The 27,375-nt window shown below is 35.6% G+C and overlaps 4 protein-coding genes across 7 annotated transcripts in view; 3 read left to right on the top strand and 1 right to left on the bottom strand.

Moving 5' to 3' along the window:
* The window catches only part of LOC113508509 (probable serine/threonine-protein kinase nek3), a 128,267-nt gene extending 116,629 nt beyond the window's left edge, over window positions 1–11,638 (top strand). For 3 of the 4 annotated variants that reach the window (XM_026891585.1, XM_026891586.1, XM_026891587.1), the window contains 5 exons: window positions 5,704–5,846; window positions 7,335–7,505; window positions 7,663–8,773; window positions 9,257–9,848; window positions 9,922–11,638. In XM_026891585.1, the coding sequence (XP_026747386.1) occupies window positions 5,801–5,846; window positions 7,335–7,505; window positions 7,663–8,773; window positions 9,257–9,848; window positions 9,922–11,109 (3,108 nt within the window). In that variant the 5' untranslated portion in view covers window positions 5,704–5,800 and the 3' untranslated portion in view covers window positions 11,110–11,638. The remainder of the gene's footprint in view (window positions 1–5,703; window positions 5,847–7,334; window positions 7,506–7,662; window positions 8,774–9,256; window positions 9,849–9,921) is intronic. The other variant, XM_026891588.1, reaches the window with a different exon arrangement.
* A 3,935-nt stretch (window positions 11,639–15,573) lies between these two features.
* Window positions 15,574–17,597, top strand: LOC113508507. The gene is made up of 4 exons (XM_026891584.1): window positions 15,574–15,634; window positions 16,229–16,396; window positions 17,115–17,231; window positions 17,321–17,597. The coding sequence occupies exons 1-4, from the start codon at window positions 15,589–15,591 to the stop codon at window positions 17,542–17,544; spliced, it is 555 nt and encodes a 184-aa protein (XP_026747385.1). The 5' UTR covers window positions 15,574–15,588; the 3' UTR covers window positions 17,545–17,597.
* An 811-nt stretch (window positions 17,598–18,408) lies between these two features.
* Window positions 18,409–21,134, top strand: LOC113508506 (signal peptidase complex subunit 3). Its single transcript, XM_026891583.1, has 7 exons — window positions 18,409–18,543; window positions 18,868–19,038; window positions 19,251–19,367; window positions 19,467–19,590; window positions 20,215–20,361; window positions 20,432–20,698; window positions 20,916–21,134. The coding sequence occupies exons 1-7, from the start codon at window positions 18,498–18,500 to the stop codon at window positions 21,043–21,045; spliced, it is 1,002 nt and encodes a 333-aa protein (XP_026747384.1). The 5' UTR covers window positions 18,409–18,497; the 3' UTR covers window positions 21,046–21,134.
* Window positions 21,135–21,569: 435 nt separating this feature from the next.
* Window positions 21,570–26,739, bottom strand: LOC113508505 (FGFR1 oncogene partner 2 homolog). The gene is made up of 5 exons (XM_026891582.1): window positions 26,520–26,739; window positions 26,308–26,442; window positions 24,827–25,078; window positions 24,602–24,730; window positions 21,570–24,512 (listed from the first exon to the last, which is right to left on the bottom strand). The coding sequence occupies exons 2-5, from the start codon at window positions 26,440–26,442 to the stop codon at window positions 24,399–24,401; spliced, it is 630 nt and encodes a 209-aa protein (XP_026747383.1). The 5' UTR covers window positions 26,520–26,739; the 3' UTR covers window positions 21,570–24,398.
* Between the last annotated feature and the right edge of the window lie 636 nt (window positions 26,740–27,375).

The following is a 27,375-nucleotide window of genomic DNA, read 5'->3' as shown; positions in this document are numbered from 1 at the left end:
CGTATCTGACTTTATTGATAATTGCTCAGATGATATATTGTTTGTTAAACCTTGCATACATCATTTACTTATTTATTTTAGCGTCATTAGCAAACTTGTTCAAAGCTTTTGTGAGAAAGTATACAAAAAATATCTTAATTATCAAAGTCCGTTTAATTCATTGCCTTTCGCGCTTTTGTGAAGCTTTGAGGTTATCTCGAATAATGAAACAGACATAAATAATAGCTTAATTTAATCAACTTCTTAATTTAAAATGCGGTGTTAAAGTAAATATGGGTATACTATATTAATTTTGGTACATATGTATTTTAAAATGGCGGATGAGTATTCAACCAATATTGCTACGTAGTCGAGGATGAGTACATACGGTGTGTCCCTGTAGAACTGTATCAGCAATTTATTCAGTTTACACTTTAATTTTATAACAATAAAGACTAAATTGTCTAAAATGTTTGCCACTTTTATTTTTATATTAGAAGTATTAAGTAATTATAATTTAACTACACTACTGCATAAGGTATAGCCCGGTTATGATAGTTGTTAGTGGTTAAAGTAAATGAATAGATAAATAAAAAATTGAGGGATGTTCGAAATTCAACCTCACCAAGCTCCAAGTGGAATAAAAAATAACTGAACGACATAAAACACATTCCAAATAGTTCTTATTCCTTCGCATTCAATATCGTTATTAGTGATTATTATTTATGACGTCATTACGGATTTCATGTGTTTTGTGCGTAATATCATTATGGATGATATGAGGCCGTGTGAGAACACACTCGTGTATACGGCGTACGCCTCATTAAATTTTGTTTGAATAGAGGGATGAACCGACCGGCTGCCTACTTGGTCAGATACAGACGGTACCGTTAGCTTAACAGAACTAGAAAATTATTTACTGATAGTAGTTAATTTCAGATTTTTTACGTTTTCAGGGATAGATTGATAGACTGACAGTCAAGTAAGAAAACAGACGGAAAGTCAGGCGAAGACCTTATAAGGATTCTATTTTAGCTTTATTGGTGCAGAATCCTAAAAAAAAACGGGATTCTGGATCGGATTATAAATGTATTGGAAATCGAAACCTCTTTAAAAAAATGCGAAAACAGCAGAAAGTGCATGCAAAAAAGGCTTATTCATTTTTCCTTATTTATAGTTCTTAAAAAAAATAACTCCGCAACCTTGTAAAACTAAAAGTCAGTCATTCCGGAAAGTGTGCATTACATCAATTACGTGGCGACGGCGAGAACAATAGGAAAAAACGTTGACAAGTGACACCGGTTCTTGTTTGAGCCAGACACTCAAGTACACCCTGCACTTTAGGTAAACAACGACTCGTTCTGTCAAGTAATGCAAGAAGTCTGCTCACAATTATTACCTATTCTCATTTCTTTTTTTTGTTCCCCATTTTCCATCTTTATTTGTATTACAATAATGTATATTTTTGCTTGAACGTAAATTTAATTCTTATTCTTGTTGGTTTGGTTAAGGATCTGCCATCATCGCATAAATACAGTCATATCTAACAATCAAAATCAATATTAATATCCTCATCCACCAATAAGGATATAAATATTGACTCTACTTTTTCTAACCACAAAACTAAACAACTCTGATCATATTTGACATGACGAAACCGCGTCTAGACCAGGGACCGGACAACCCCACTTTAGAGTTAAGCCGTTTGACAGGGTAACCCGTACACGGGGTAACTCATATCGCAGTGTTACCTTTTGTTCGAGTTACATCCTCGAAACCCAGCGAAATGGTTCAGCACACCTTCATTAGGGTAACCACGTGAAGGGGTTAACCCCTTCAATAACTTAACCCTTTGAAGTGGTTACCTTCACGAAAGGCTTTTATTCGTGTTACCCTGAATTACCCACTAAACTTGAGCTGCATACTTGCACCCTAGCGGCCCCTCATTGCTTTACTAAGACTACAGCTGATTTTCTTCTATCGCCGACGTGTCGCGCCGCGACTCGCGCCTCTCGGACAAACTACCTACGCGCGAAACTTCATAACTAGCTGTTGCCCGCGACTTCGTCCGCGTGGTTAGAAGATATAAGTTAGGAATTTTTGAACGAAAGCCCCCGAAGATTGATATTTTTCCCCGTATTTGACGCATTTTCCATTAAATCTTCGCTCCTATTAGTTGCAGCGTAATTTTATATACCTAGCCAAAAACCTCAAATCAAATTTTTTAGATGAAATTATTTATAATAATTTAAAAAAAAATCAAGTTTTTTTTCATTTTTTGCATTTTCTGAGAAGATTTGACGGGTGAATTTTCGATTGAAAATTAGAGTGTTTTTTTTATATTAATTCAAAATAAGGTGAAAAAATAAATATTTTTAATCAAATAAATTACAGCGTATTTGGGACACAAAAAAGTAAGCTTTCACCAAATTTCGTTACAAAAATAATTTTTTGTAAAAGATAAAAATAAAAAACCACAATCTTGGTTCTTTGGATCTTTCACATAAATTTTGAGGTTATGTGAAAAAAATGTAAACACAAAAGTTTTAGATCTTTTTATTACCTACAACTTTGCCATTTGACTTTTTTTGATACGAATTTTACTTTTGCCGGAAATCGAGAAAAACCGTTTTTTACTCTTCAAACGTCACTCCCACCCCCTTCCCGCCCTCAGATCGCCGCAATCGCCGCGATCGATCGCAGATCGTAAATTATTTTTCCTTTCATTTTTATAATATTCCCCTACTTTTCTAATGGGTTTCATCCTACTATTTTTTTTTTGGTTTTAAAAATTATCAACCCTGGTGTACAAGTATAGACACGAAAAATATATATCACAACGTTTGAAATGTGCGACAAGCAAAATTAAACTGTAAGGTCATATCCACAATGATTTTTATTCCATGTTTACAAGTCGCTCGGTAAATGCAACAATGGCGCCGCTGGGCGGTAAGATGTCACGTGCGCTCGTGGTTATACTATTTTCAAACTAATGTCTATGATAAAGAGTGCATATTACATTGTCTTAGGTTGGAGTGGGTTACCCTGTTACAGTGTTACAGGGTAGTGAAAGGGTAACCTGTTCGGAACAGGGTTCCAGTAATCCGTTGGAAGGTGTAACATATGTCATAGGGTTTTTTCTTGAAGCGCTTAAAAAAACCCCTTCAAAAACCCTTTCAATGAGTATCCGGCCGGTCCCTGGTCTAGACTAAATCAACCTTTTTCGTTGATAAATAAATACAGTGTTATACTTTTTACGCTGTCGTTACCGAGTATAGGAGCATCGGTTGAATAGTTCCAGACGGGAGGGAGCCACAAACATCACCGCTCCATCACCGCGCCATCTCGCGAGCAAACACTTGCATACATCTATTCACATACGCACACATGCACGAGCCACAGTGAACCCTTAGCGTCACAAAGGAGGCGGGCTCTTTCACTACGCGATAGAGTCCTGTCTTATGATCGAGTACGTAATAGCTGCTTATGCATGTCTCATATTCTTTCATCTTAATACTGAGGGGATAGTTCACGTTTCGTTGGACGCGGATTATAGCTTCTGTCATGAGCTGACCAATGGGTTATAATAATTGTGACGGGAGTTTTATGATCTTGGTTTCTAAAACAGCCTAAGTTGGTGTTAATTGAGTATAAAAGTATTATATCAATTCAAAAAAAGAAAAGGCCTGGTATAAAGGTTGATAACTGTGTATAATGAACATATAATCTAAGCAACTTTCTACATGTACGTCTGTGCCAACCTCAAAGCCGATCCGATCACAAGAACGTCACAAAAGAAATATTCTGAATATCATCCGTCTGGCTGAACGCTATACGCCCAAGTAGGCGCTCGTTGCAAGTCAGTATATAATAATACTCTGTAAATTCTCTTACACATTGCAATGCACTCGGTGCCAACAATCGGAACTCACTAAGCATTCAAATGGTTTCAATACGTTCCGCTGTGCAGGGCCGTCTGGACTCGTGGTAGGCACAATAGATGCCAATCTGCCCGGGAATTTGGCTTCGACGCATCCGCCGAGATACGTATAGACGTATCCCTAGAGATGTCACGCTAAGAGAGCCGGCATGCACTTAATTACGGATGCTGACGTCACGAACACATCTTTCAACTTGATAATACAATTTATATTGTCCATTAATGTACCTAGTTTTATCCAAAATATCCAATCAGTATATTCGTATTATTTCTGAGAATTCTATCTGTAATGTCAGCGGCTTTAAGATTAGTCCCTTGAATGGCGCTTTGAAATGCCGCAACCCCACAAAGGATGCCAATCGTGAATTGCCAACCGTAATCATTGGGAGCATCGTAAATTATACAACTTTATAAATAGACTGAAAGGCACTGCAACGTTGTAAGCCGTGAATAACGAAAGGAGAAGAAATGAAGGGGAAAATATTTAAGATAAAGAAACAAATGCTAACCACTCCTAAACAAATGAATGAATTGTTCATGATGACTAATAAGACGTATTTTTTGGTCGTTTTTAATCTACAACCTACACGAAAACGAACGTAAGTTTAATTGTTTCATCATATAACTCACCTCCATATAAATCAACCCAAAAATAAATGCAAAAATGTCACACAACCATATGAGTAAATTAAATCCCATAAAATATTTCCAAATTGAATTAAAATAACAACGTCTTAATGCGTCAGGAATGCCATAATAATTACGACGGCAATGAGCAATTGGCCAAACATGTTTATATTAAAATTTGTAATGGTTTTGTGCAATGAATTCGGTGCGCCGCTGAAATGAGACTCGACCACGCCGTCCGCCGTTTTGCATATCGACTGATTATTTTGTCCGTCGATGCGGTGTGGTTCACAGGTTGATTTTGTATTCATTCATATGAAAATTTACAATTCAAACTTCAAATACGAGTACACTTTGCTAAGTAGGGTCCTAAAAGGTCTTTGACTCTACATTTCACTTGACAGTAATATGTTTATTAAGAAGTTATGAGACCTCCGATATAATCAAATTAGATGTTTTTCATGGAGTAGATTATTCTACTAATCAAACCCTTTAATTTGATACCCATTTTTTGTAATTATTAATAATGCGCCGCTAATTTGTAGAGACTATTAAAAATGTACAAACAAAATAGCTTCATCACTTCGAGAGCTACGATGCGGCAGTCAGACACAAACGCAGGCAATCACTCACACACTTAAAACTTATTTACGTGTCTTGGGTCAACAAAAAAGAGCATGAATCTCAAAAGCCACTTTTTGCTCAATGTAGTGCGCCTCCTAGTGATCTAAGTTATTCTGATAAGTTAATTTATCCGGATGACCCTTCGCAATCCTTTGTTTCGTTGCAAATTAAGATGAGCACTATAATTACAGACTCATGCGGGCGTAAACACATGTTATCTATACCTAATTAAATTCGCACGATTTTTACACCTGGCAGAATAAACTGAGCAACGAACTGTAGATAATTTAGTGTAAACTGCTTTTGTGAAGCAGGCTCTGTAGCTTTACAAAATGTTTGTTCTAAAGTTCAAAAAAAGTTTTGGTCTTTTTTATTGTAATAAGTACTTTGATATAGGTACAACTCTAATGCAACTCGTATATTGGCCATTTACAAATCTCTTTTTTTTTCTTCAGAGCTAAGTACGAAAAATATGTTTTCTTTTTAATTTCAAAATTGTATGTATTTTCTAAATGGAATTTCATTTGTTTCAGGTTCAACACAGAATGCGGTTGGCCTACGCTTTTCGAGTGCGTTCTGAACACCTGACATCACTGTAATATTAGCGCATAGTTTATACAAACACTCGCCATGTATTTAAGACTTACAGCCATTTTGGCGTTCGCCGCCCATCTATGTAAGTATTGTAATCCTCTTTAGTAAATATTAGTATTAAGTACCTCGGAAACACACAGTAGAAAACAAAAAAAATGTGATTTAACAATTTTAAGGCATTTAAGAAAATAACTTTCCGATAAAATAATAAATTTAACGAACTATTCCAATTTTTAAACTAACTACGTCATGCATTTTCCAAACAGCCTGAGAGTGTTTTCAACCGGATTTAGTTAGAAAAATATTTCCATACAAATGTTTTCGTTGCCAGAATATTCCAATAAATTCATATTACTCTTATAACATATTTGAAAAAGTTTGAATAGAACGTACAGAATGCGTAGGTAAATAGGGTAAACTCGTCAATACGAAAAACTCATGAATAAGGATTAGGTTCTGACTAAAAACTCTTGGAAACATGTGTGAACATGTGTTTGAAGGACAAAGAACACTCAAGGGTTTGGGGTAAAGTAATTGAAAGTACATAGATTGGAATAGTGGGGGGGTGGAGGGCCGCGATCCGTATCTAAGGTGGACTATCTCAGCCCACTTGCTAGCAAATGGTCCGGAAGTAACAAGGATATAGCGACACGGCCCTGGAATTTGTTACTCACTTTCCAATGCCAAAGACATTATTGAAATTTGATACTGCACGCATATATAGACGTCAATATAGTATCTTTTAAGAATATCGTGCCAACTGTACTTATCTATACAGTGATACAGCCTAGAAGCGAAGAATTTAGACGAGAAAATATTTTAAATACATGGTCATGGTCGCCAACGTTTATCTGCAAAAGACAAATGAGTTTGCGGAACTCATTTAATTATTTGTGGCAGATTAGGGCTCGGGGAATAGTTTACGGGGAACCTTTTTGTAGTGTCTCACACTGTAGTGAGCCGCGGTAAAATGATCTGTATTTTGCAGGCTGCCAAAATGTACATAACGGTGGAAAGATTTGTCTTTATTTAAAAAAAAAATAGTTGTGTTTATCCGATTGCATATGACAATATTATTTGATATTTCTTGCATATTCGATGAAAGTGCTAAAGAAAGATGATAATTGAAGTTTGATAGTACAAAGTACGGCATTTCTTTTTATATCAACGACTTTTGTTTAACGTTCACACATCATTAGCTTAAGTATGACCGCATCTTGGCAATGTCTTTGTTTATAAACTCTCAGTCTTTTTTTAACCATATGAAGGTAGTATCACAGATCATTTGCCATCCAATGGTACTGAAGTAACGCCGTTACTGAGTTTTCTCCTTTATCGATACATTCTGCTCAGAGTTTTTAACATAAAAGCTCTCATAAGGGAGCTTGTCGTGCTAAAGTGTACAATGTTTTGGTGATTTATTTTCAGATATATGCTTAGCGATAAGAAAGTAATATAAAATGAGAGACTTGTTGTATTACCTTCTTTTGTAATTCTAGCTACTAAGAAACTCAGCAAGGACTTTTATTTTACAAGGAAACTTCTAATCTTTTTGTATTCTTTGTTGCAGGTAGTGTATTAGCTGATGGACCTGTTTACGGTGGGCAACCGAATGTGGCCAGTTCTGCGCCCGCCGGCGGCGGCAACCTACTCACGCAAACTGTCTATGGATTCCTGGACTTCACCACTACAATAGGCAACACCGTCATGGTCTTCTCGCCTCAATCAGCACCGCCACCAGGTCGCTTGCTTGTTAACGTTATATACCACTATAAAAAATTATCATTATTGTGCTTATTCGAAATTAAATCGAACTTACCATATAAAATTTTATTACTCTGTAAATAAGTTTTATGAAAACCATGACTCACAGCTGTTTTATTTTTGGTAAATTTCAGAACCACCGAAAACCGAAAAGTCCGTCCAAGAAAATATCATCGAAACGAAACCACCTCCGCCATCAGTCACCAGTGTGAAACCTGAAGCCATCAAACCAAGTAAAATATCTGATAAAGACAAAACCAACAAGCCCGCCGCTCCTGCAGTACTATCCAGTGCCGTGTCAGTAGTATCTTCCCCACCGAAAAAAGATAATAAAGTACCTAATGTGCCAAAATCTGCAGCAAAGGATCAAAAGCAAATTATAACGAAAGTCGAAGTAGTTGCGGGACCCTCAAAAACAATCGAAAATAGCTCTCAAAAACAATCTTCACCAAAACCAAAAAATACACAATCTAACAAAAACAAGAAAAATGAAGGTGTCAAATCAGTAACGAACGTAGTAAGCAGCAAAGTTGAAGTAAAACAAAATCCATCAATCATCAGCTCTAAAGTTAACAGCGTTGTCCAAGTTAAATCCAGCAGAGTTGAGGAAGAACCAGCAATTTTAATCACTAATAATAACATCGGCGAGCCCGAATATGACTTCCTATCTCGTCAACCTTCTGAATTTGTAGAAGAAACTTACAAAGTCATCAACATACGTCCATCGAAAGCTCCCGGTCAGAAACCAAAGCATGGTCACAAAAATCGTCATCAACCGACCCCAGCCCCGGATGATGATGAAGACCATCCTCTTGGATTAGTGACCACTCTCGGAGGCACTATAGTCAAAGATGGATTGACAACTGTTCATGAAACTAGCGTTATCGGTACTTTCATATCTGGCAAGTATGCCCAGGTGCTTAACAGCAATTCGAAAATACTTCCACAAGCTGGACATCGAGGAAAGATATCGCCCACTCCTACTCACAGGATATTGAAGACTGTGGGACCGTCGATATCTAAAAATACACACAGGCACCTGGAGCCTACTCCTTCCATAAGCGACGATGACAGCAATTTCGCCAAATCGACTCGCAGACAAAATAACGGAGGAGGTTCATTTAAAAATCGCCACAGAACTCAACAGAACAGCAATCCTGAACCCGAAAACCACAACAACAACCCGCCTCCTGCTCAGGGCAAGAAGTTTAAGAACAGGAATAATAATTCACAACGCACTCAAAGGTAACATACATAGAATTATGGAATCGTAGTTCGTTATTGACACATTTAACTTGGACAATTATTTTCATCATATCATGGGCTACTCAAATGCAACTTATCTAACCTTAAGTCGTTCTTAAAAGTCTACCTGTCACTTTAAGGACAGAGAGAACATGAGATTTAACAACGACTCAAAATTAAGTTGCGCTTAAGTAATCCGCCAAGAGTTAATGAGATTTATGTAGTTAGATACAATTAAAATCTCCAAAATGGCTATTACAACCTGTTTCAAACAATGCATATTTATTTTTATTCATTCATTAAAGCATGTGTTATCAATAAAGACCGAACCAAAAACGTCGTACTATTGCCGACTATCCTATCAATACATTACCTATGCATGAATGCCAAACTAACAAGCTTCTTTCTATAAATAAATTGTATTTTGTACCACATTTCAGTATGATTGTGATCATCGGCAATTGTAAATGATTTTATTTTCAGTACTCGGTTCGGTCGGCCCGTGAATACGCCTCAACTGGCTACCGTCTCTGTTTTCAGTGAAACAGCATCCCCATCGTTTTCCAATAGGAGGAAGAGCAACCGTAACTCGGGACATAAGACGACTGTGACGCCCTCGAGCAACAACGACAACCAGTCCAAACGTGGCTTCAAGCCCCGAGTTCAGCCCACGCCAGTTGAGCAAGTGACCCCAGCGGCATCTACCAGTGTGTATAAATTTAAGTTGAACCGCGCGCCTGGTTCTGGACGCTGGCAATACAAAACAAGCCCAAAGCCTAAAGTGACCATTCGTAAACTTAATGCTGATGACGAACAACAAACAACGCCTAACCCTAATCCGCTTCTAGATGACACGCAAACGAATGACATATCGCTTCAAGCCAGGTCTGATAACGACTTAGAACTATCAGGTTCACAGAGTGGTCCTGGTACTCTCCTGGAAAATGACACCGAAGACAACTCAATTGAGAAACCACCACCAGTCGAAACCTTAAAAGTAGAAATTTCAACGCCCGCCGATTTCCGAGATGTTTACTATGAAATTGCTACTATAAGGTCCCCATACACATTTCAGGTAATCATTGTTCGGCTTATTATGACTTATCTTGTAAATGAAACTTGTATAACATCATTGTTTTTATTTCCAGGTCGGCCGTGTCAAAAACACTCGTATTATTACTGTAACTTCTACGATAGAAAAGCGTATAGAACCCACGTTAGCAGTTAATTCGCAAAGTTCTCTCAACGAACCGTTGACAGAAAACATATTAGCGACAGCATCTCCATACGAAAAGGATCATTATTTAGATTCAAGCATTGTTACCTTACCTGCCATAACCTTATCTTCGGACATGGAAACGCCACCGCTAGAAACCGTAACTGAAACATTCAGCACGACTCAGAACATGTTGAAAACACACATTTTACCCGTCGTAAGAGATGTGAACATGACTTCAAGCTTAACTTTCGTTCAAACCTATCAAGTGACCCGATTAGTTACAGCTACGAAAACATTGCCGCCGATGGACTTCTTCCAATTCATCCCAAGTAAGACCTTAAAAGAATTTAATAGTCGACTCGATGAAGCCGGATCTGAATTACATTTAGAATTAGATTTTGGAGACAGCAATGAAGATGAAGAGGGCGTACCCAGACGCGTATTCCCAGCCGATCTTGACCTAGCCAGCATTGGATCTGACTTCGACCTTACTGAGGTGGACAAATACAGAATTCAAGATAATCACTTGAGACTCAAGAAGGCTCACGGTCAGAACAAAGGAAATCACGTGACTGAATCACCAAACCCACCCACACCAGCTTTGACTCCAGAACAAGCACAACAACTTGCACTTTTGAGACTTTTGAACCCAGCAGCTGCTGCCCAAATTCCAGACGTAGTGACTACATCTAAACCGATTCTTAAGTACGAAACTATATACGAATCTCACGTAATTCCAGTCTTTGACGGCAAGACAACTATTCAGAGCACCATCTCGAGACCAGTAGCTACCATAACTAAAACGGAATACGAAATAGGAACAAGCAGTCTTCCGGCCCTACCTCTACAAACTATCAACCCACTTTTCCCTCAACAATTTTCTATTACATCGACACCTGTCGTTGTGAACACAGAAGTAACAGCTACCAATAGTCAAATTTTGAAGTTAACATTCGGTGCCAAGACGGTGTACACCACGCTGTTCACGACGCAGGTAGTGCCAACGGTGATGACGTCATACGTGACATCATCAGTGGCCGTGCAGCCGAGCGCCGCTCCCCCTGGCTACCCAGGCTACTACCCAGCGCCATTTGCCCCCTTCCCCTACGTAGGATAAGTTACCCAGTAAACAGTGTCGAATCAATGCGTGCGGACTATAAGTTAAATATTGTGTTCACCAGTGTATGTGATGATAACACGTAACTTTTGCACGAGAGACGGAACTTTAAACTGTGAATGCGTTGTTGTAGTGCACGTGATAAACTGTATTGCGAGTAGGTGAACAGTAAACAGTGCAAAAGCAGCAGAACGTTGGGATTTATAGCCTTTGTGGAAACATGAAAACTCTAAAGTTGTATTTCTTATAAAGTTTAGTGAGCTCGGCGCTATGCGATGTGTTAGCTAGTAAAAGTACGTGGAGGTAATGTTTACCGACGTGTAATATAGATATGTTACGCAATTCACTTTGTATTCAGTAATTGCTTTGTAAATATTTTTATTTATGAATAGTACTTCTGTACATAACTATAGAGCTATAGTTGTAGATAGCTTCCTTAAATATATTTTATACTTTTGTACATCTATTTGCTTAGTATAAGTGGGTTGTATTACCTGGTACTACATATTAAAATAAATCATAAATATTACGTGTTGACTTTCGATTACACCTGTACGAGATTCGGGGACTAGTGGATTTATTCCACTTTTCTTTTTCCATGATCAGAATCTTTTTGAAGTACGACACCCTAAACCCGTAATTTGCGACGAATAACAAGAAAAAATAACGTAATCCATTCTAGATCCAGACACTAATATTTCACGGAGTTGAGAGGTATATTTCCCATGATATCTTAATTAAAGCCGTTTCATACAAAGAAGGGGCGCCAAATGAAACAAAGAGGCCTTTAAGTTATGAAACTAAGATTAATGGAAGCTGTTTTGTAAACTTAATAAGTTAACCGAGAAACTGAAATTGTACTTTTTCATCATCTCGGTACTCTTGTATTTTTTAATATGCTCGAGGGAGCGTTGCACGCAACAGAAACGATAAAATGCCCGTACTTTAAAGGGTGGTTGAAAATCTCACAGCTAACCTTGTTTAACATTTTCATTCAAAATGTTGCCTTGATGGTTACTTGTAAGTACGAACAAATAACTATAAAATAACCGTATTTTAAAAATGGAGCTCGACTGAAGCTGGAATCGACTTTAAATTTAATAAGTTAACCTATTTTCAAGTTTTTCTAGTTTCACTCTCTACCAATCAGATTAAACAAAGTTTTTAATAACAGAAACGTTATCTTCGCTGGAAAATGGAAAAGTAAAAACTTAAAAGGCGTAAGTACATACCGAGCAACGTCAGAAAACAAATAATAAGGCCCTAATATAAGCAAGTACAGTACAAGTACACTTAATCTAATTTCAAATTAAATTAATTCAAGTTACTTATGACAAATGGTACCTAAAAAAAGACTACAAATTGTTTAAAAGAAAAATAGTCAACTTGAAAGCAAAGTATGTAAAGCATGTCTTTTAAATCTAAGACCGAGAGCAGCCTTCTATGAAACCGACCATAAATTCTTCAAGACGATACGATGCAACATGTAACAATGGCGTTTAATCAATTTTATTATAAACGGAACGACGTTTAACCGAGCTACTAGGTTATCAAATATAGTATAAGACGATTTATTTGCGATGTGAAGAAACGGTAAAGTAGTCTCAACAAGAAATAAATACGTTACAGTTAGTTGACATCTTGTGTGACGTCACTTATCTATAAACTTTTCAATGACACGTTTTTAGCCCTCACTTCCATACATTTCACCGTCTTTAATACGTTTACTCGTAGTCATTGTTTTATAGAACAAAAAATGTTTGTATACATAATTTTTAAAAATCAACCTGCTGGACTAACTTTTGGTATTTTTTGTAATATACAATTCTGTTGATATTATAGGGTAATAAATCTGGCTAATCGTCATAATTACCTACTTTTTGTCTTGAGCTGCTTTCCAGTAACCGCCTAAGTAAAAAATGTGATGGAAAACTACGTTTTCACAGGAAACTTGGATTATTTTAAGTAAGTACGTTCCTAGGAGGTAGGTAATTAAATAGTACTCCATCGATTTAGGTTTCCTATAAAACACATATTTCTTAAAGATACGTAGGTATATACCATGTTTCGCTATTTTATAAATTCATTTATTAATTTAATCAAATTATACTCTAATTGCTCGAGGAAATTCAGTCATTATAATCTAACTAGACAAATCAATTGCTAGCAAACTGTTCATAATAATGGTTTCTTAGGTTTACGCGAATATTAGACATTGAAATGAAACTACTTTTACGGATTTTATCGCGGTTTAATTTTAGATTCAAGACATCAAGACACAGTGAGCTCATACTGCGTAGGTCGGACCACAAATAATTAATTAAAATATGAAGGTAGAACGAGCAACATCTCCTGTCAAGACGAACGCCATCTCAGTCTGCCCGTGACCATGATACCTGCAAAGGTTTCGAAACGTCGGGAACTAAAATCTAAAATTAAACCGCGATAGAATCCGTAAAAGTAGTTTCATTTCAATGTTCATAATAACATTGAACAAACTACATTTAGATAGAGCAAACGATGAAGGGTGTGCCGATGACGGCCCATTGTCTGCGTGTCATGTTATCAGCTTCAAATTCCCGTACCTTTGTCAGAAATCTGTCTTTACCTACCGTTCAACGATATCATATCTAATATTAAGCTAGTTTCCAAACATTTTTTTTTCTTTGGAATGCAATATAACATGTCGGTTGATATAACAAGCGTAATTTTCTATCCATTCTATCTACTATAAACATTGTACTAAACGCTTGTTGTCGCGTTCCGCACAAAAACTTCAGCACCAAACAAAGGCCACCTCAAAGTAAATATTGTCCAGTGGTGTATTTCTCTATCCTTTTAGACGCTGGTGACCATGTGTACATTGCTGTTGGCGGGAAATATAAAGCTTGCACCTCTCGCCTTCTGTGCCAAACAAACACTGTCCGACTTCACAATACGGAGCACAAATACCGCCTGTATATGTGAAACTAACCAAGCTACAACTAGATTACTGTTAATGTTGGAAAGATAAATGTTTTACAAAACTATTTCAATGGAATGCTCATATGAACAATTACAAGGCATTTTTAGGTCTGTAAAGTTTGAAATACACAAAAAGTAGCTGTGTAAAACTAAAACAAGCTGCAATACAAACGTGTGGAAAAGAAACAAAAACCCTGACGAAAGAGATCCAACTTAGCAACCATTACCAAACGTATGGCCTATTTTTCAGAAAAATGTCACGTACCCTATCTATTCTGGTGAAAATCTGTGCGAATGCATTCGGTTTCAGTGCTCGCTGATTGAACGAGGTTAGATGAAATCGGCTTATCGTGGCCGACGGCAGGCGCGCGGTGGGAGGGCCCGACGAATAATTTCATTTGAACATGCACCGGCCGCGGCCCCGTCTCGCTCGCATACTGTCATGCAAATTGACAATGTGCCTCCATGTGAAGACTTTTCTGCATAATGATATAGAATGCAAGTTGAATGTATTGGTGAAGGGAGGCTGAATAGAATAAAGTGAACAATAATTTTGGTTAGGTGTTTATTCACTACCATCTTTTTTAAACTTGAATTCAGCTTTGTGTAAACTGTGTACCTACAATCCCATCACCAAAAAGTAATGAAACAAAAACCGCTGAACAAGAAAGAGTCGCACGAATGATATTTGGGTGACTCAGCCTAGGGAACCGGACATTAGTCGTATTCGCAGCCAAAAATTCCAAGCTCTACACGTCACGAGCGCTGAAATATCTCCTAGTTTCCACGGTACGTTATTGTGGGCTCAGAGAGGACTGCGGCTAAAATTCGGCGAACATTGTTACTACTAAAGACATTTAAAAAATATTTGTTTATAAATAAAGCCGAATAAGATCAAGCGAATATAACCTTCTAGAATTCAAAAACGAATTTCTATTTTTGAAGTTTGCTGAAATTCGAGGGACTGCTGTACTGATTTGCTTATTTATATTTCAAATATTTATGAAATTTACAAACTCATGCGATAACAAATCTAATATAATCAGTACATTGTTGGAACAAACGATCAAGATAATAATGTGCTAGTTCTCCGCCACTGGTTTTTCTTGCCTCATTTGTTAAAATCGATACCTATGCTTCTATTCCTTATAAGACAGCTTCGTTGAAAGTATCTTGTTCAGCCATTTTTTGTATAAGTTTTATATCGACACATGATCAGCTAAATAAGTTTTGTTTTCACGAGATACTTCATTATTATTTTGAAGAATAACAGAAAACAGATTCAAATTAAAACAAATGCACGAAAAAAAAAAAACCTTATTTAAAACACTACACCAATACGATACCCATACAGTACGATGAACAATTTTTCAAATAGAAAATTTTCTATATGTATATGTTTAGACAGATAAAAAATTACAGGCCATTCAGATAAGCTAAGCATAAGACATGGCTCAGGAAGGTAATTATTTTGATTTACGCCGCCATCAAACTGTGATTTACAAATGTGAAAAAATGTCTCGGAATAAATATTTTATAGTTGTATCAGTTGTATTGTCATGTAAGTTTATTTTTTTTGTTTAGACCTAAAGGTCTTTAAATCCTCGCATTTTTTATATTTACTTTACATAATGGCACCTACATTTGCAATACAAAAAAAAATGCCTGAAGGATCTGCTGCAATGCAAGGATACTGTAGTATTGTAATTAGAACTTAGTAGCTATTAAGTTGGATTTGATTTTAATAAAGCAAAAGTCCAAACCTTTGACGATTAAAGCCATATTATGTCGGTAACAAAGGACCAACCATTTTTATACTAGCTAGAGAGATGAAAAGTAGTTGCAGAATATTATTGTGCTATTATATACCTCATCTTTCTCGGTACTTTTAGCAGAGTCCCTGAAAATGTAATACCATTTTGAAAGACACAAACACTATTTATTTCTTTTATATAAAGGCTCCATCAAGAGTTCGTATTTAAAATTTTGCCAGACTTCGCCGCCTGAACTCATTATTAAGGTACCCATTACTTTTTACATCTCATATTACATCACAAAAATTAGACAATCTTATGCAAAAATACCCCTCGATATATATTTAGAATATCAAAAACGAAATGAAAGTACACAAAAAACGATGTTATTGTAATTGCAGTCGCCGCCTTATTAGGAGCACAGTCACCAGCTCCCGTATCACGATGCTTTCAGTTCACATGGCTGGGCCCCAGATGGAATAATGAGAGTACTTTCCTAAACGCAACCTGTCAAGATGCTACCCAACTCAGCAAATCGGTGCCTTGCTTTGAACCACTAGTTGTGTCCCGTAAGTTCTTAATAGGAACGTTGATAATTTTTTCTTAAAATCCTTAATAAAGATTGAATACCTCACTTACCTATTTAGGAGAGACTAGTGTATCCTATCCTAAAGTAACACTGTTGAACTTTGTGGAGGTCCCTTGTTGGCAACAGATATGATTAGGTACATACATATTTTACGGCACAAACAAAAATTTTTACTGAAGAAAAATCTTGAGAATTATGACGTGTCCTTAATAGCACGTAAATTATTTGGCCGAATACCGAATATTAATGAAAGTCACCGAATACAGAATTAGTAGCCGAATATTCGTGATATCTCTGCGTATCTCATAATCTGCGTAAAGCAGCGTCTCTCTTCCGTAACTGCAAGTTTTACTTGAAGAGGCGGCAGAAATCCGCCTAGCAGATAAAAGAAAAAAATACTTATTCAAAGTATTTTTTTTTTCGACATTAATGGATTCAAATGAAGAACACGGTGTTAGTCTCCAGTGTTTATTGTTTCAGGAAAGAAAAACGACACGTAATGTTTTTAATTAAATGACTTGACGGACAATAACAAAATTAAATAGTAAACACCCGTTGAGTCGCCATATTAATTAAGATTACAATCTAAATCCGGAAGTTCCTTAAACTTACGTTAGTTTAACTATTTAATCATTTTGCCTGCAGATATGAATAAAAAGTCCCTAAATAGATAAGAATAGTAGATATAATTATTTCAGTTGACGGGACATGGCCTGATGTTGAATATATTTGGAGGAACCACGCTGAAAATGCCTCTTGCATATTAGCTGCTAATGACGTATGTGCTCAACATACTTACTATTTTGATGGGAAAGGTGAGTAAGCCCTATTTTTTAGCATTTTTTCGCATAAAGTCATCACAAATAATGAGAGATTGATAATGAACCTACTTTCTTAATTTCAGTTGACAACTCCACGTACTTGTGCACGAGAGCCGTCAACGAATTAGGTGCAGCCTTAACCAGTGGATGTTATGAAGAGAGAAAGGGGAGTTTCGTTACTAGAACCTGCTTCTGCCGGTCCGTTCCTGGCGGAATGCCGTGCAATAGTGCTGCTCTTGCAAACTTTAATATCCTTCTGTTACTTGTCACAACAATAATTTGGTCTGTCAATACTGATTTATTTTAAGAATGCTTTTTTTTACTTTTTGTAGATATGTTAACTTTTATTTTGAAATACAATGTGTCTTAAATTTATAAAAATAAAAGAATACAAAGTTACTTTTTTTTTACAAAGTTAATTATAAACTCAGATATGTATATGAGGACCTACGAAATACAGACAGAGGTGGACGGATGAACGAAAATCTTCCATCATCACTTGATATTGTTGATATGCATAAGACTGATTAGGAGAGTAATAGCTCTGTATTTACCTTCCTAAACATAAATTATTGGTGATAAATTGATAAAATAAAATAAAACATATCCCCGTTGTATTATTTCCTTACGAATAAAAACTATTTTACGACAGCTAGTGTCTGTATTATTATAATCAATCTAAAGACAAATAAACTATCTCTTAATGACATTGATTGGACAATCTAAAGGAATAATCAGCAGAGCTTGCAGTACAGACGATAAGCATTTGTGAGACCCGCGAATGTTTGTTCTGAGTCAATGTTTCTTGTGAATGTGAAAAAAGCAAGAAGAAAATTGTTCCTGGTACATTATGGTTATTGAACTTCCTGCACACAAGAAGAAATTTGAATTAGGAAGGAGTGTCGTGGTTGTGGAAACGAGATCACGCTACGCGCAGTGTAGAGCGCCTTCTCACTTCCCCAATGTCTTAGTTCATATTCTGCTATACGTCCGTCCGTTTTGTAGGGCAGGAAGGATTATAATTTATAAGTAAATTGCATGATAACATACCAACCCATTTTATCAAATGAAATCAGTACCGTCGGTAGAGTACAGGCAATGAATAATAAAGATATTATCATCAACAATGATTAGTATAGATAAGAAAAGCATTTCACAAAAAATGATGCTCATTGATAAACAACAAACAGTGACATGAAACATTGATTGCTTATTGTTCTTAAGGAAATATTAAATTAAAATTTGTTTTGTTCGGAAAATATGGCCCGAAATTACTTTTTATATTCCGTGTGTGTTATCCTATCATGTAAGTAAGTATCAGTTCGTCGTTTTGATGGAGCTATTCTATCCTAAAGTTACAAATGTATCTTGAACTATAAACTTCTTGAAGTCTCTGAAAGGTATAATGGTTAAGCAGTATGAAATGTACTGGCACCTTACAGCCTTAAGTAATGTTATTGCGAGTATAAAAGAAGGATGCCGCTCTACGCAGTGTTTTGCGTTGTCAAACTACACAACCATAATAATATTACTATAAGACGTCGTGATAGACCCTCGCATCACGCTACATTGCTTATTAAGCTATTGTATGAGGTATTTGGTTGGTAATTGTACGGTGTTTCTCTTTCAGTTGCTGGTTTAATAGCAGCACAATCAACAAATACAAACGTCTCACGATGCTTCCAGTTCACTTGGCTAGGCCCTCGATGGAATAATGAGAGTATTTTCTTGAACGCCACTTGTCAAGACGCTACCAATCTCGCAAAGGGCGTACCATGCTCCGAACCATTGGTTGTCTCCTGTGAGTTGCCCATCATTAGGTTGTACGCGACTTAATCTATTTCCGTTAAATTGGTTCTGAAAAATATTATGTACTAAACATTGCATCATCGACTTTTACAAATATAGTTATATACGTAATTATGTACCTGACGTTTCGTGTGGTTTATACCTACTTATATGACCTCGTTTCGGACTAGTTCACAAAATCTAATTGCTTTTTTGTTATTTCAGATGATGGATCATGGCCTGATATTGAGTACATTTGGAGAAATCACCTAGCAAATGCTTCATGTGTACTTGCTGACAATGACGTGTGTGCTCAACACACCTATTATTTTAATGGACGAGGTAAGATACGTTAACTAAAAACAGTAATTCAAAATGTACGATTAACCCAGCCACAAAAAAACTAAATTTTAACTAAAACTAAAACTTTAAACATTTCAGTTGACAATTCGACATATTTGTGCACGAGAGCGGTGGACGAAAAGGGAAATGCCATTACAAGCGGCTGTTACGAACAAAGAAATGGTAGTTTTGTGACCAGATCCTGCTTTTGCCGCTCTGTACCTGGGGGCGTACCTTGCAATAACGCGAGCCTTACAACCATTAATCTAGTTTTGATAATTGGTGTTTTAGCAGCTTTGATTTTCAACAGGGATTTATTTTAGATGCTTGTATTATTAGTATCAACATATTTTTTATGTATATATGTATATATATGAAAGGCCCTCCTATTTATTATTTTCTCTTTTTCAATTCTGTACAAAATTTAATACGAATAAATTTTTGAAAATCGTTATTTGATTTATGTAGTCGTTTTTTTCAACTTAATATGCAATTCCCACAACTATTAAAATTGAACACAACTCAATTATATAGGTTTGGCTTTGTGTTTCATACAGGTAAAAAAAATATATTTCAGTGCTGTATTTCATATTAAAAATTCTAACATTTATATCCTGAACCGAACAAAATAATATTAATAATCATAACATAACAATGATGCGTCCTTTTGTTTCGTGCAGATATCCGAACGCACGAACACCTTTTATTTATTTCAATCTGACAAATGACGTGTCCTATCTGTCACCGTCAGCAACGTCAAACAAGTCAACATTTTAAAACGCCTCCTGCAGTGGTTTTCTATGCCACTGGTGCATATTTTTAGTTAAAATTGACTAAAACACAACGTTAAAATGTACTCCGTGCTAACAAGAGGAAATGCGATATTGACGTACACATTAAGTGTGCTAGCATGTTTAACCTTTTTATGTTTTTTATCCACTTTAACTGTTGATTACAGAACTGCTGCTCAAATGAACACAGTTAAAGTAGTCGTGTAAGTATACTTCACTATTTCTTACTTTACATTGCCCTGTATTCGTAATAAATCATTGTAATGTTTTCAGTAAAAATGTACCAGATTATGGGGCATCAAGGGAAAGGAATGATCTCGGTTTCCTAACTTTCGATCTTAAGACGGATCTCTCTCACCTGTTCAACTGGAACGTAAAGCAACTGTTCCTCTATCTTACTGCTGAGTACATATCACCTAACAATGAACTCAACCAGGTTGTGCTATGGGACAAAATTATCCTCAGGGGCGAAAATGCTCTCTTAGACTTCAAGAACATGAACACCAAATACTACTTCTGGGATGATGGTAATGGTTTAAAGTAAGTATTGTACTACCTACTTTAAAAATATATATGTTTGATTCCTTTAAAATAAAACCAATTACATCTATTTCTGTTCCACTGTGGGACAGGCTACAATTTCCTCAACCTATCTCCATCTACATAATTTCTACTTACTCTTTCTTAATGAAGGTATACCAGCTTCAAATAATGTTAACGCCAACTAAGCATTAATAACAAACCTTGCTCATTACAGAGGCCACAACAACGTCACCCTAACCCTCTCATGGAACATCATTCCCAACGCTGGACTGCTGCCAAACATCCAGGCCATTGGCCAACACTCCTTCAAGTTCCCAACAGACTACACCCAGACAAGGGTATGATCCATAAGCTACGTATGAATGTTGCATCATGTGGTGGATCTCCGATAGTTGTGTTACATTAAGATTGTCAAATATACCACTTTGTCACAGTCATTTGTTTTATTTTATAACAATAATCACTTTTGTACTTATTTATATGTTGAAGTGTAGCATGCTTGATAACTCTTATGTATTGTACATAAGTATGCATTTACCTTGACAAGTGTTTTGTTATTTAATTCTGTTTATGTTAATGCTGTAAGCCTGTGACTTAATGAATATTACAATTATCATGGATGTGAAACTGTGTGGGGTGAACTCAGACATGTCATAATAGGACTTTAATAGCTGTAATGTGTGTAAATCTTTTATTACATACAAGTGTTTAAATAGTGATCTGGTATAATTAATTTATAATAAAAAATCAACTAGTTTTCGGCAAATAAACCTGATGTTCACATTTTTGTGTTTAATTTCTTTGCCTGACCTGTATAAAGGAGTAAAAATAAATAGGTATAATGATGAATACGAAATGAAAAACGTTCAGCTTTTTATCATATAATTATCAATTACATTTTTAATTAAACATACATTTATCATTTTTGCTCTACAGTGTTGTTCTACAGCAGAAAAAACTAGTGACCTCTACCGTCATTTAATAGAGGTGTTTCTAGATTTCCAAAATATTTTTATACCAATTTAATCGGCATTACCAGATTAAAAAAACGATAACTAGTCTCAAGTGGACATATCTCATAGAAATTTACTCAATAAGGAATTGATTCTAACTAAATTTAGCACATAGGTATGAATATGAAACCATCTAGTATATAACGTAATATCCAGGAGGTATAATTTCTAATATTGAGGTATAATATAAATGCATATCAACTAAGCAGAAACAAGTCTAACTTTTATTATTCAACTACATGTATTTTTATTTAAACTCCATACAAGCATGTACATTTTAATAAACATACAATTATATGTATATGAATTATTTTTATATTTTGGAGCCATATTATGAGAAACCTTAACATATAATTTAACATCTAAATAACTAACTGTAAAAATAGTTTTCCAACAAAGATCTCTTTATTTCCTTTCCAAAATTGCTTTACTGTAAATTTTATAGTTCTACTATAATAATTATTTAGGTAATCGTGATCTTTAATATCTTCAATTATTGCAATATCCAATTGATTTCAATACAATTTTAATTTTTCCTGCTATTTGTGCAAATGTGTTAGCCTGTCACGGCCATAAAACACGAGTTTACAAATAAAAGGTACAGTAAGCACTCTTAATTTTATCTTAACAAGGTTACTTATATACTACATAAGAAAAGATATTAACGCAATATTTAATTTAAATCTTCATTGGTGGTTGATTAAAACCGGTTCTAATAACGACGATAAACAATACAACCCGATATAAGGGGAAAAAAAAGGGTCAAAGTTAATTTTATATAACAAGGTACATATTTAATATTTATATCATAATAAGATTTCAAAATCTCGAAAAATTAAAATGAGTGTAGTGCAGTGCCACGTCACAATGAGCATATCGAAAGTATTTTGTTCCTTATCCGTCATGACGATACCTATGTATGAGGTGTAAGACCAGCCGGCTACCACTAGTATTGTACACTAAATAATTTTATCAAGTGGATCCCAACAAGATTTATGTAGATTCCTTATACGTAACAGTTCATAGTGTATTGCTTGATTATGCCTCTGGCATTATTAAGATTTTACGAATTTCCCTACAAAGAATCGCCTACAACTTTTCAACTACCAATATGCTAACATTCAAAGCTGATCCCACTAAATTACATGAAAAAATATTGCATATTTAAGTAAATACTTAACTGATGTACACTATCGCAGTCAACCTGCACGCACAACTATCATACCAGATGACAATCGTTTTATGTATCTTCTATTTTAACTACAATTCAACAATATGAAATAAATATAAACCTTATGTAGTGTAAATACAGTACCTGACCTGCACTTTATGAATTGACTAGTAAATCATGTGATTTGGTAGGTGATGATAATAATCGCTGCGACCATTAACATTACATCCTACTGCAAGCATGCAAGGGAGGTCCAAAGAGTACTGCAGCGATAAATTAATGTTACAATTTCTTTAACTCTAATTAATGAAATTCGAGAAATCTAAGATCATGTTAAACAAAGTACATTCCCTAGAATTTAAAACGTATTTATGGTAGGTACACGTCGAGTATTACAATTAAATCATATATTTAATATTATTGACATAAATATAAAATCTAAATGAGCTTATGTCCAACCACACATGCCATGATGTTGCAAGCATTAGTAAATACTAAATAGGTATTATATAAGAAATAGATACATGAATAGCTATCAAGAACAAATGGGATTTAAATGATAATCATACAACACATGACATTATAAGTAATTGAGTGTTTAGGTGAGCTAAGCACATTGAATCAAAAAGTCTAACTTAACAGTGCAATACTTAAGATCACAGTTTCTGCCATACAGTGATTTGGTCTCACAAAGGGCATTTTTAATAAAGATGTTGCGTGAACACGATACATTTCATCAATTATAGATATTTAACATGAGCTCTAAACTGGAAACGCCTTTTAAATATATTCCTATTCATAATAATTTAACATCAAATACAACCAAATAAGAAACCGAATGTTTTATAGCTACATTGTTGTTCGCTGTATTAAATTTGTAACACTCACATTCGTTTAAATGAATGTGAATCTGAAAGATACGTAATGTCAAAAGACCTAAGATCCAAAACCTGTGAGTAACAATAAAATACAAGTTGTATACTGGAACGGTGACTGTTGTCAGCAAAACATTTACACCCTGCCTGCACATCTGACATAGTTCCAACATCACATTTGCAAGTAGCCGCACCACACAAAACGGACAGTAAGTACTAGTCATAAGTGGATGATATCCTGCTAGTCATATCACAGCAAGTGCCTCTCAGGCGTACAATGTCATTCAACCAATGAACGAATCTACGTAAGATTACTGTATCATTAGGGGCAGACGCCCAACAAGGTAATATCGAAAAGCCTCTAATATGTGGCACGATACAAACGCAAGTTTCGTAGCTATTGCAATTTCGATATCTATAAATTTTCCTATTGTTTCGGCATCTAATGTTCAGATAGATATTGGACACAAGTTACGCAGTTGTTATGTACACACTATTGAGTACAGGAGTCCGTGCTGTAAAGTTTTCAAATGTGCGGACAGGAAGTGTGTTGACTACCTATGAGAGCGACGCGGCGAGGCAGCGGCCGGGCGGTGCGCGCCGCGTGTTCAGAGGCTGCAGGGCTCGACCGCGGGCCGTCACGCGCTTGGCAGCGGCGGCCCGTCTGTCTGCACGTCCTTGTCCTCGGTGGGCGGGACGCACGGACGGTCCGACCCATATCTACTTGACAGATCTAACATTTCTCTCAAACCCTGTAAAAGTAAAGCATTCAATATAAGTTTTTCTTTCAAACCACTTAAGACTGTCAAAGGTTTTACTGAAATATTTAATGACTAGTTACCTTATTTTCTGTTATGAGCCTTTGGTACAGTTCCTCAACTTTTCTTGCTTCACCATTCTCATCTAGAGTCACGGCTTTGTACATTACGCTTGTCATCTCATTGATCCTTTCTGTTTGCTGTCTGATTAGCTGGGACAAGTCATAATAATAAGATTTATTGATGGGTTACTTTTTAATCAAGTGTGACATTATTAAAAATAAGAAAGTTTTAAAGATTTAAGTTACCTCTTGTTGTTTTTCATTGATAGCATTTGTGAAGTCTATCCGTGACTCCCATATTCTCTTCTCAGTGTGCTGTCGGTATTTGGACATGATGAGTTCCAGTGCTCGTCTGTGGTCTTCCAATGCTGCTCGTAGTTCCCCATTCTCGCGTTGTACATCTCGCATCAGCCGTGATTCCCGCTCAATGCTGGCGATCAGAGCGCCCCGTGGTCGTTCTCTTGATGCCTCATTCAATGTATCAACTTCCTCTTTATACTGCAATATTTTAAGTAAAATTACTTAGTTTATTTAATTTATTTATTAAGCTAGTCTTGATTATCAATTTTTGTCTAATCATTAGGGTTTATTGGTATTTTCAGGCAAAGCATGTGTCCTTAAACTGTTAAAACCTGATTTAAAATCAACATACAAATACATTCAAACAAACAACAGAATGGTTAACAAAATTAGTGATTATTGAAATTAAATGATATCAGAAAACATGAATCCTGGCAGGCCCATATCTTTTATTCTCATAGTTTTTGTTAAATTAACAATATTTTTTTATATTAATAAACATAAAAGAATCATTGCCAGTAGCAAATGTTCTTAAGTAAAAATTTCTAGAGTTTGAATTTGATTTATTTGATTATATATCCAGAAATTCCATACTTTGGTAGGCTCGACATCAATCAACATGGTATAAAATTTGTAAGCTAAGACTACTACTACTATTAACCTACCTACATGTTTTTTTTAATGTAAAACCTACTTTTAATACAAAACAATTCTAAACCAATGCTAGTACTGTAAGCAATGACAACTATGTTTCATTTACAATGAGTAAGCAGGTGTGATAATTTATGAAAATGAAATGAGTTTTTAATGAATATCAATCTTTTAATCACCATTTTTACGCTACATAAATATTGAGGCTTTTACTCAAAATTGCCAGCTCATCACTATAACACCATAACCCCATAGATAAGATTTTATGTTTATTAAGAACAACTTTAAAAATATTTTTGCCTTTTATCTTAATTTCAAGAAAATTGAGAGGAATCATTGTTTTTAATTGAACTTCAAACACATTATATTTGTGAATTGAGATCAACATAAACATTGAACACACTGATCCATGACTTGTATAGCTTTTGTAGTCTAGTAGGTTATAGGCTATGCTTAAGAAAGGTTGACCAATAATATCTGAATTCAATTATATTCAATATTCATGATTTTTAATGTTGAAGGTACACTATTAAAGGGCTCTAATTGAAATAGTAATGTAATGTGAAAGCCAACTGTTTACACAACATGTGAAGGAAACAAACTACAAGGTCAAAGAACTACAAACGAAAATATACATTTATTTTACATGATTACTACGTGATTTGCCAAGGAAATAATAGTAAAACATCTAATAGCTGATAAATTATACATTTAGACGGACAATGGGCCGTGGTGAGCGTCGCACTACGTGCCAGTGTACCATTTTAACCGCCTACCTGTTTCATCGTATGTATTTGTCTGTAAGCCGTCTGAGTTTCGGTCAGCAAAGCATCAGCTTCAGTTTCGCGCTCTTTGAGGCGGCCTGCGAGTCGTTTAGCATCCAAAATTATTTGCTGTATGGTCAGTGACATCTGAAAAAGCCAGCAATGTAGAAAACTCACAACACAGTCCACTTAAAAAATCGATTTTAAAACAGAACTGCACTGACCCTGCTATCCACACAAAGTTGTTGCACAAATAACGTTTCATCTAAGCAAGTTTAAGCAATGAATTTAAAGAAAAGACCAATTTTCTTGTAATACTAAAAGACGCATATCAGCTGTTTCGTGATTAGAGTACAGCAGCCATTAGCTTTCATTTCACTTGAAGCGAAATGTTAATATTCCAAATAGAAAATACCGGATTAGAAGTAGATGGCACTACATGTTTCACTGCTTTCTTGTGTTATAGAAAAGAGACGGAATATACTCACGACTAATATTTTACTCCGTACTACTATCGCGTGACATGACCTTGATCACAGAGAATCGAATACTCACCGTTCTTTATTTATTGCACAGACAACACTGAATACAGACGCATAAATATTTACCAGGTACCGTAGGGATTTTTTCCGACATTATGTTTTATTTAGTTGATAATGATGAACTATTATTTCATTTCATGTTAGCGTGACTTATATTATATTTTTGTCAGAGCTGTCGGGCGAAGCACCGAATATTTGTTACAAGATTTATGCTTGTTAAGCGCAAAACAAAAGGTTCCAACCAATCCGTCTTTTTGCGATGCAGTAGCAGGCCTGGCGGGTATTTGAATTTGAAGGGTTTTTAATAGCGAGTAAATAACATCATAACACGCTTTTTCAGCAGAGATTCGTTCATTCTTTCTCGTTCAATTGTTGTCCTCAAAAGATTTATAAAACTAAAACCAATACCAAACCTTTATTTACTTTTAATAACATAGTTATAACTCTTACCACATAGTATAGTCAGAAGAAATATCTCATCATTTATGATGAATAGCATATCGTTTGTTATCAACTAAAGGTGTAAAGCTTGTTTTTT

The sequence above is a fragment of the Trichoplusia ni genome, chromosome 2 (assembly GCF_003590095.1).
Source record: "Trichoplusia ni isolate ovarian cell line Hi5 chromosome 2, tn1, whole genome shotgun sequence".
Classification (NCBI taxonomy): Eukaryota; Metazoa; Arthropoda; class Insecta; order Lepidoptera; family Noctuidae; genus Trichoplusia; species Trichoplusia ni.
Note: the sequence above shows the minus strand (reverse complement) of the source record. Positions and strands in the feature narration are given on the sequence as shown.

Bases quoted from the DNA above. Each gene is read 5' to 3' on its own strand.
- LOC113508507 (XM_026891584.1), top strand. From the start codon at position 15,589: ATGTCTCGGAATAAATATTTTATAGTTGTATCAGTTGTATTGTCAT. The intron at 15,635-16,228 runs GTAAGTTTATTT...TTGTAATTGCAG, and splicing joins TGTATCAGTTGTATTGTCAT to TCGCCGCCTTATTAGGAGCA. The intron at 17,232-17,320 runs GTGAGTAAGCCC...TCTTAATTTCAG, and splicing joins TTACTATTTTGATGGGAAAG to TTGACAACTCCACGTACTTG.
- LOC113508506 (XM_026891583.1), top strand. From the start codon at position 18,498: ATGGCCCGAAATTACTTTTTATATTCCGTGTGTGTTATCCTATCAT. The intron at 19,368-19,466 runs GTAAGATACGTT...TAAACATTTCAG, and splicing joins CTATTATTTTAATGGACGAG to TTGACAATTCGACATATTTG. The intron at 20,699-20,915 runs GTAAGTATTGTA...TGCTCATTACAG, and splicing joins GATGATGGTAATGGTTTAAA to AGGCCACAACAACGTCACCC.
- LOC113508505 (XM_026891582.1), bottom strand. From the start codon at position 26,442: ATGTCACTGACCATACAGCAAATAATTTTGGATGCTAAACGACTCGCA. The intron at 24,731-24,826 runs GTAACTTAAATC...GACTTGTCCCAG, and splicing joins TCAATGAAAAACAACAAGAG to CTAATCAGACAGCAAACAGA. The intron at 24,513-24,601 runs GTAACTAGTCAT...TTACTTTTACAG, and splicing joins GGCTCATAACAGAAAATAAG to GGTTTGAGAGAAATGTTAGA.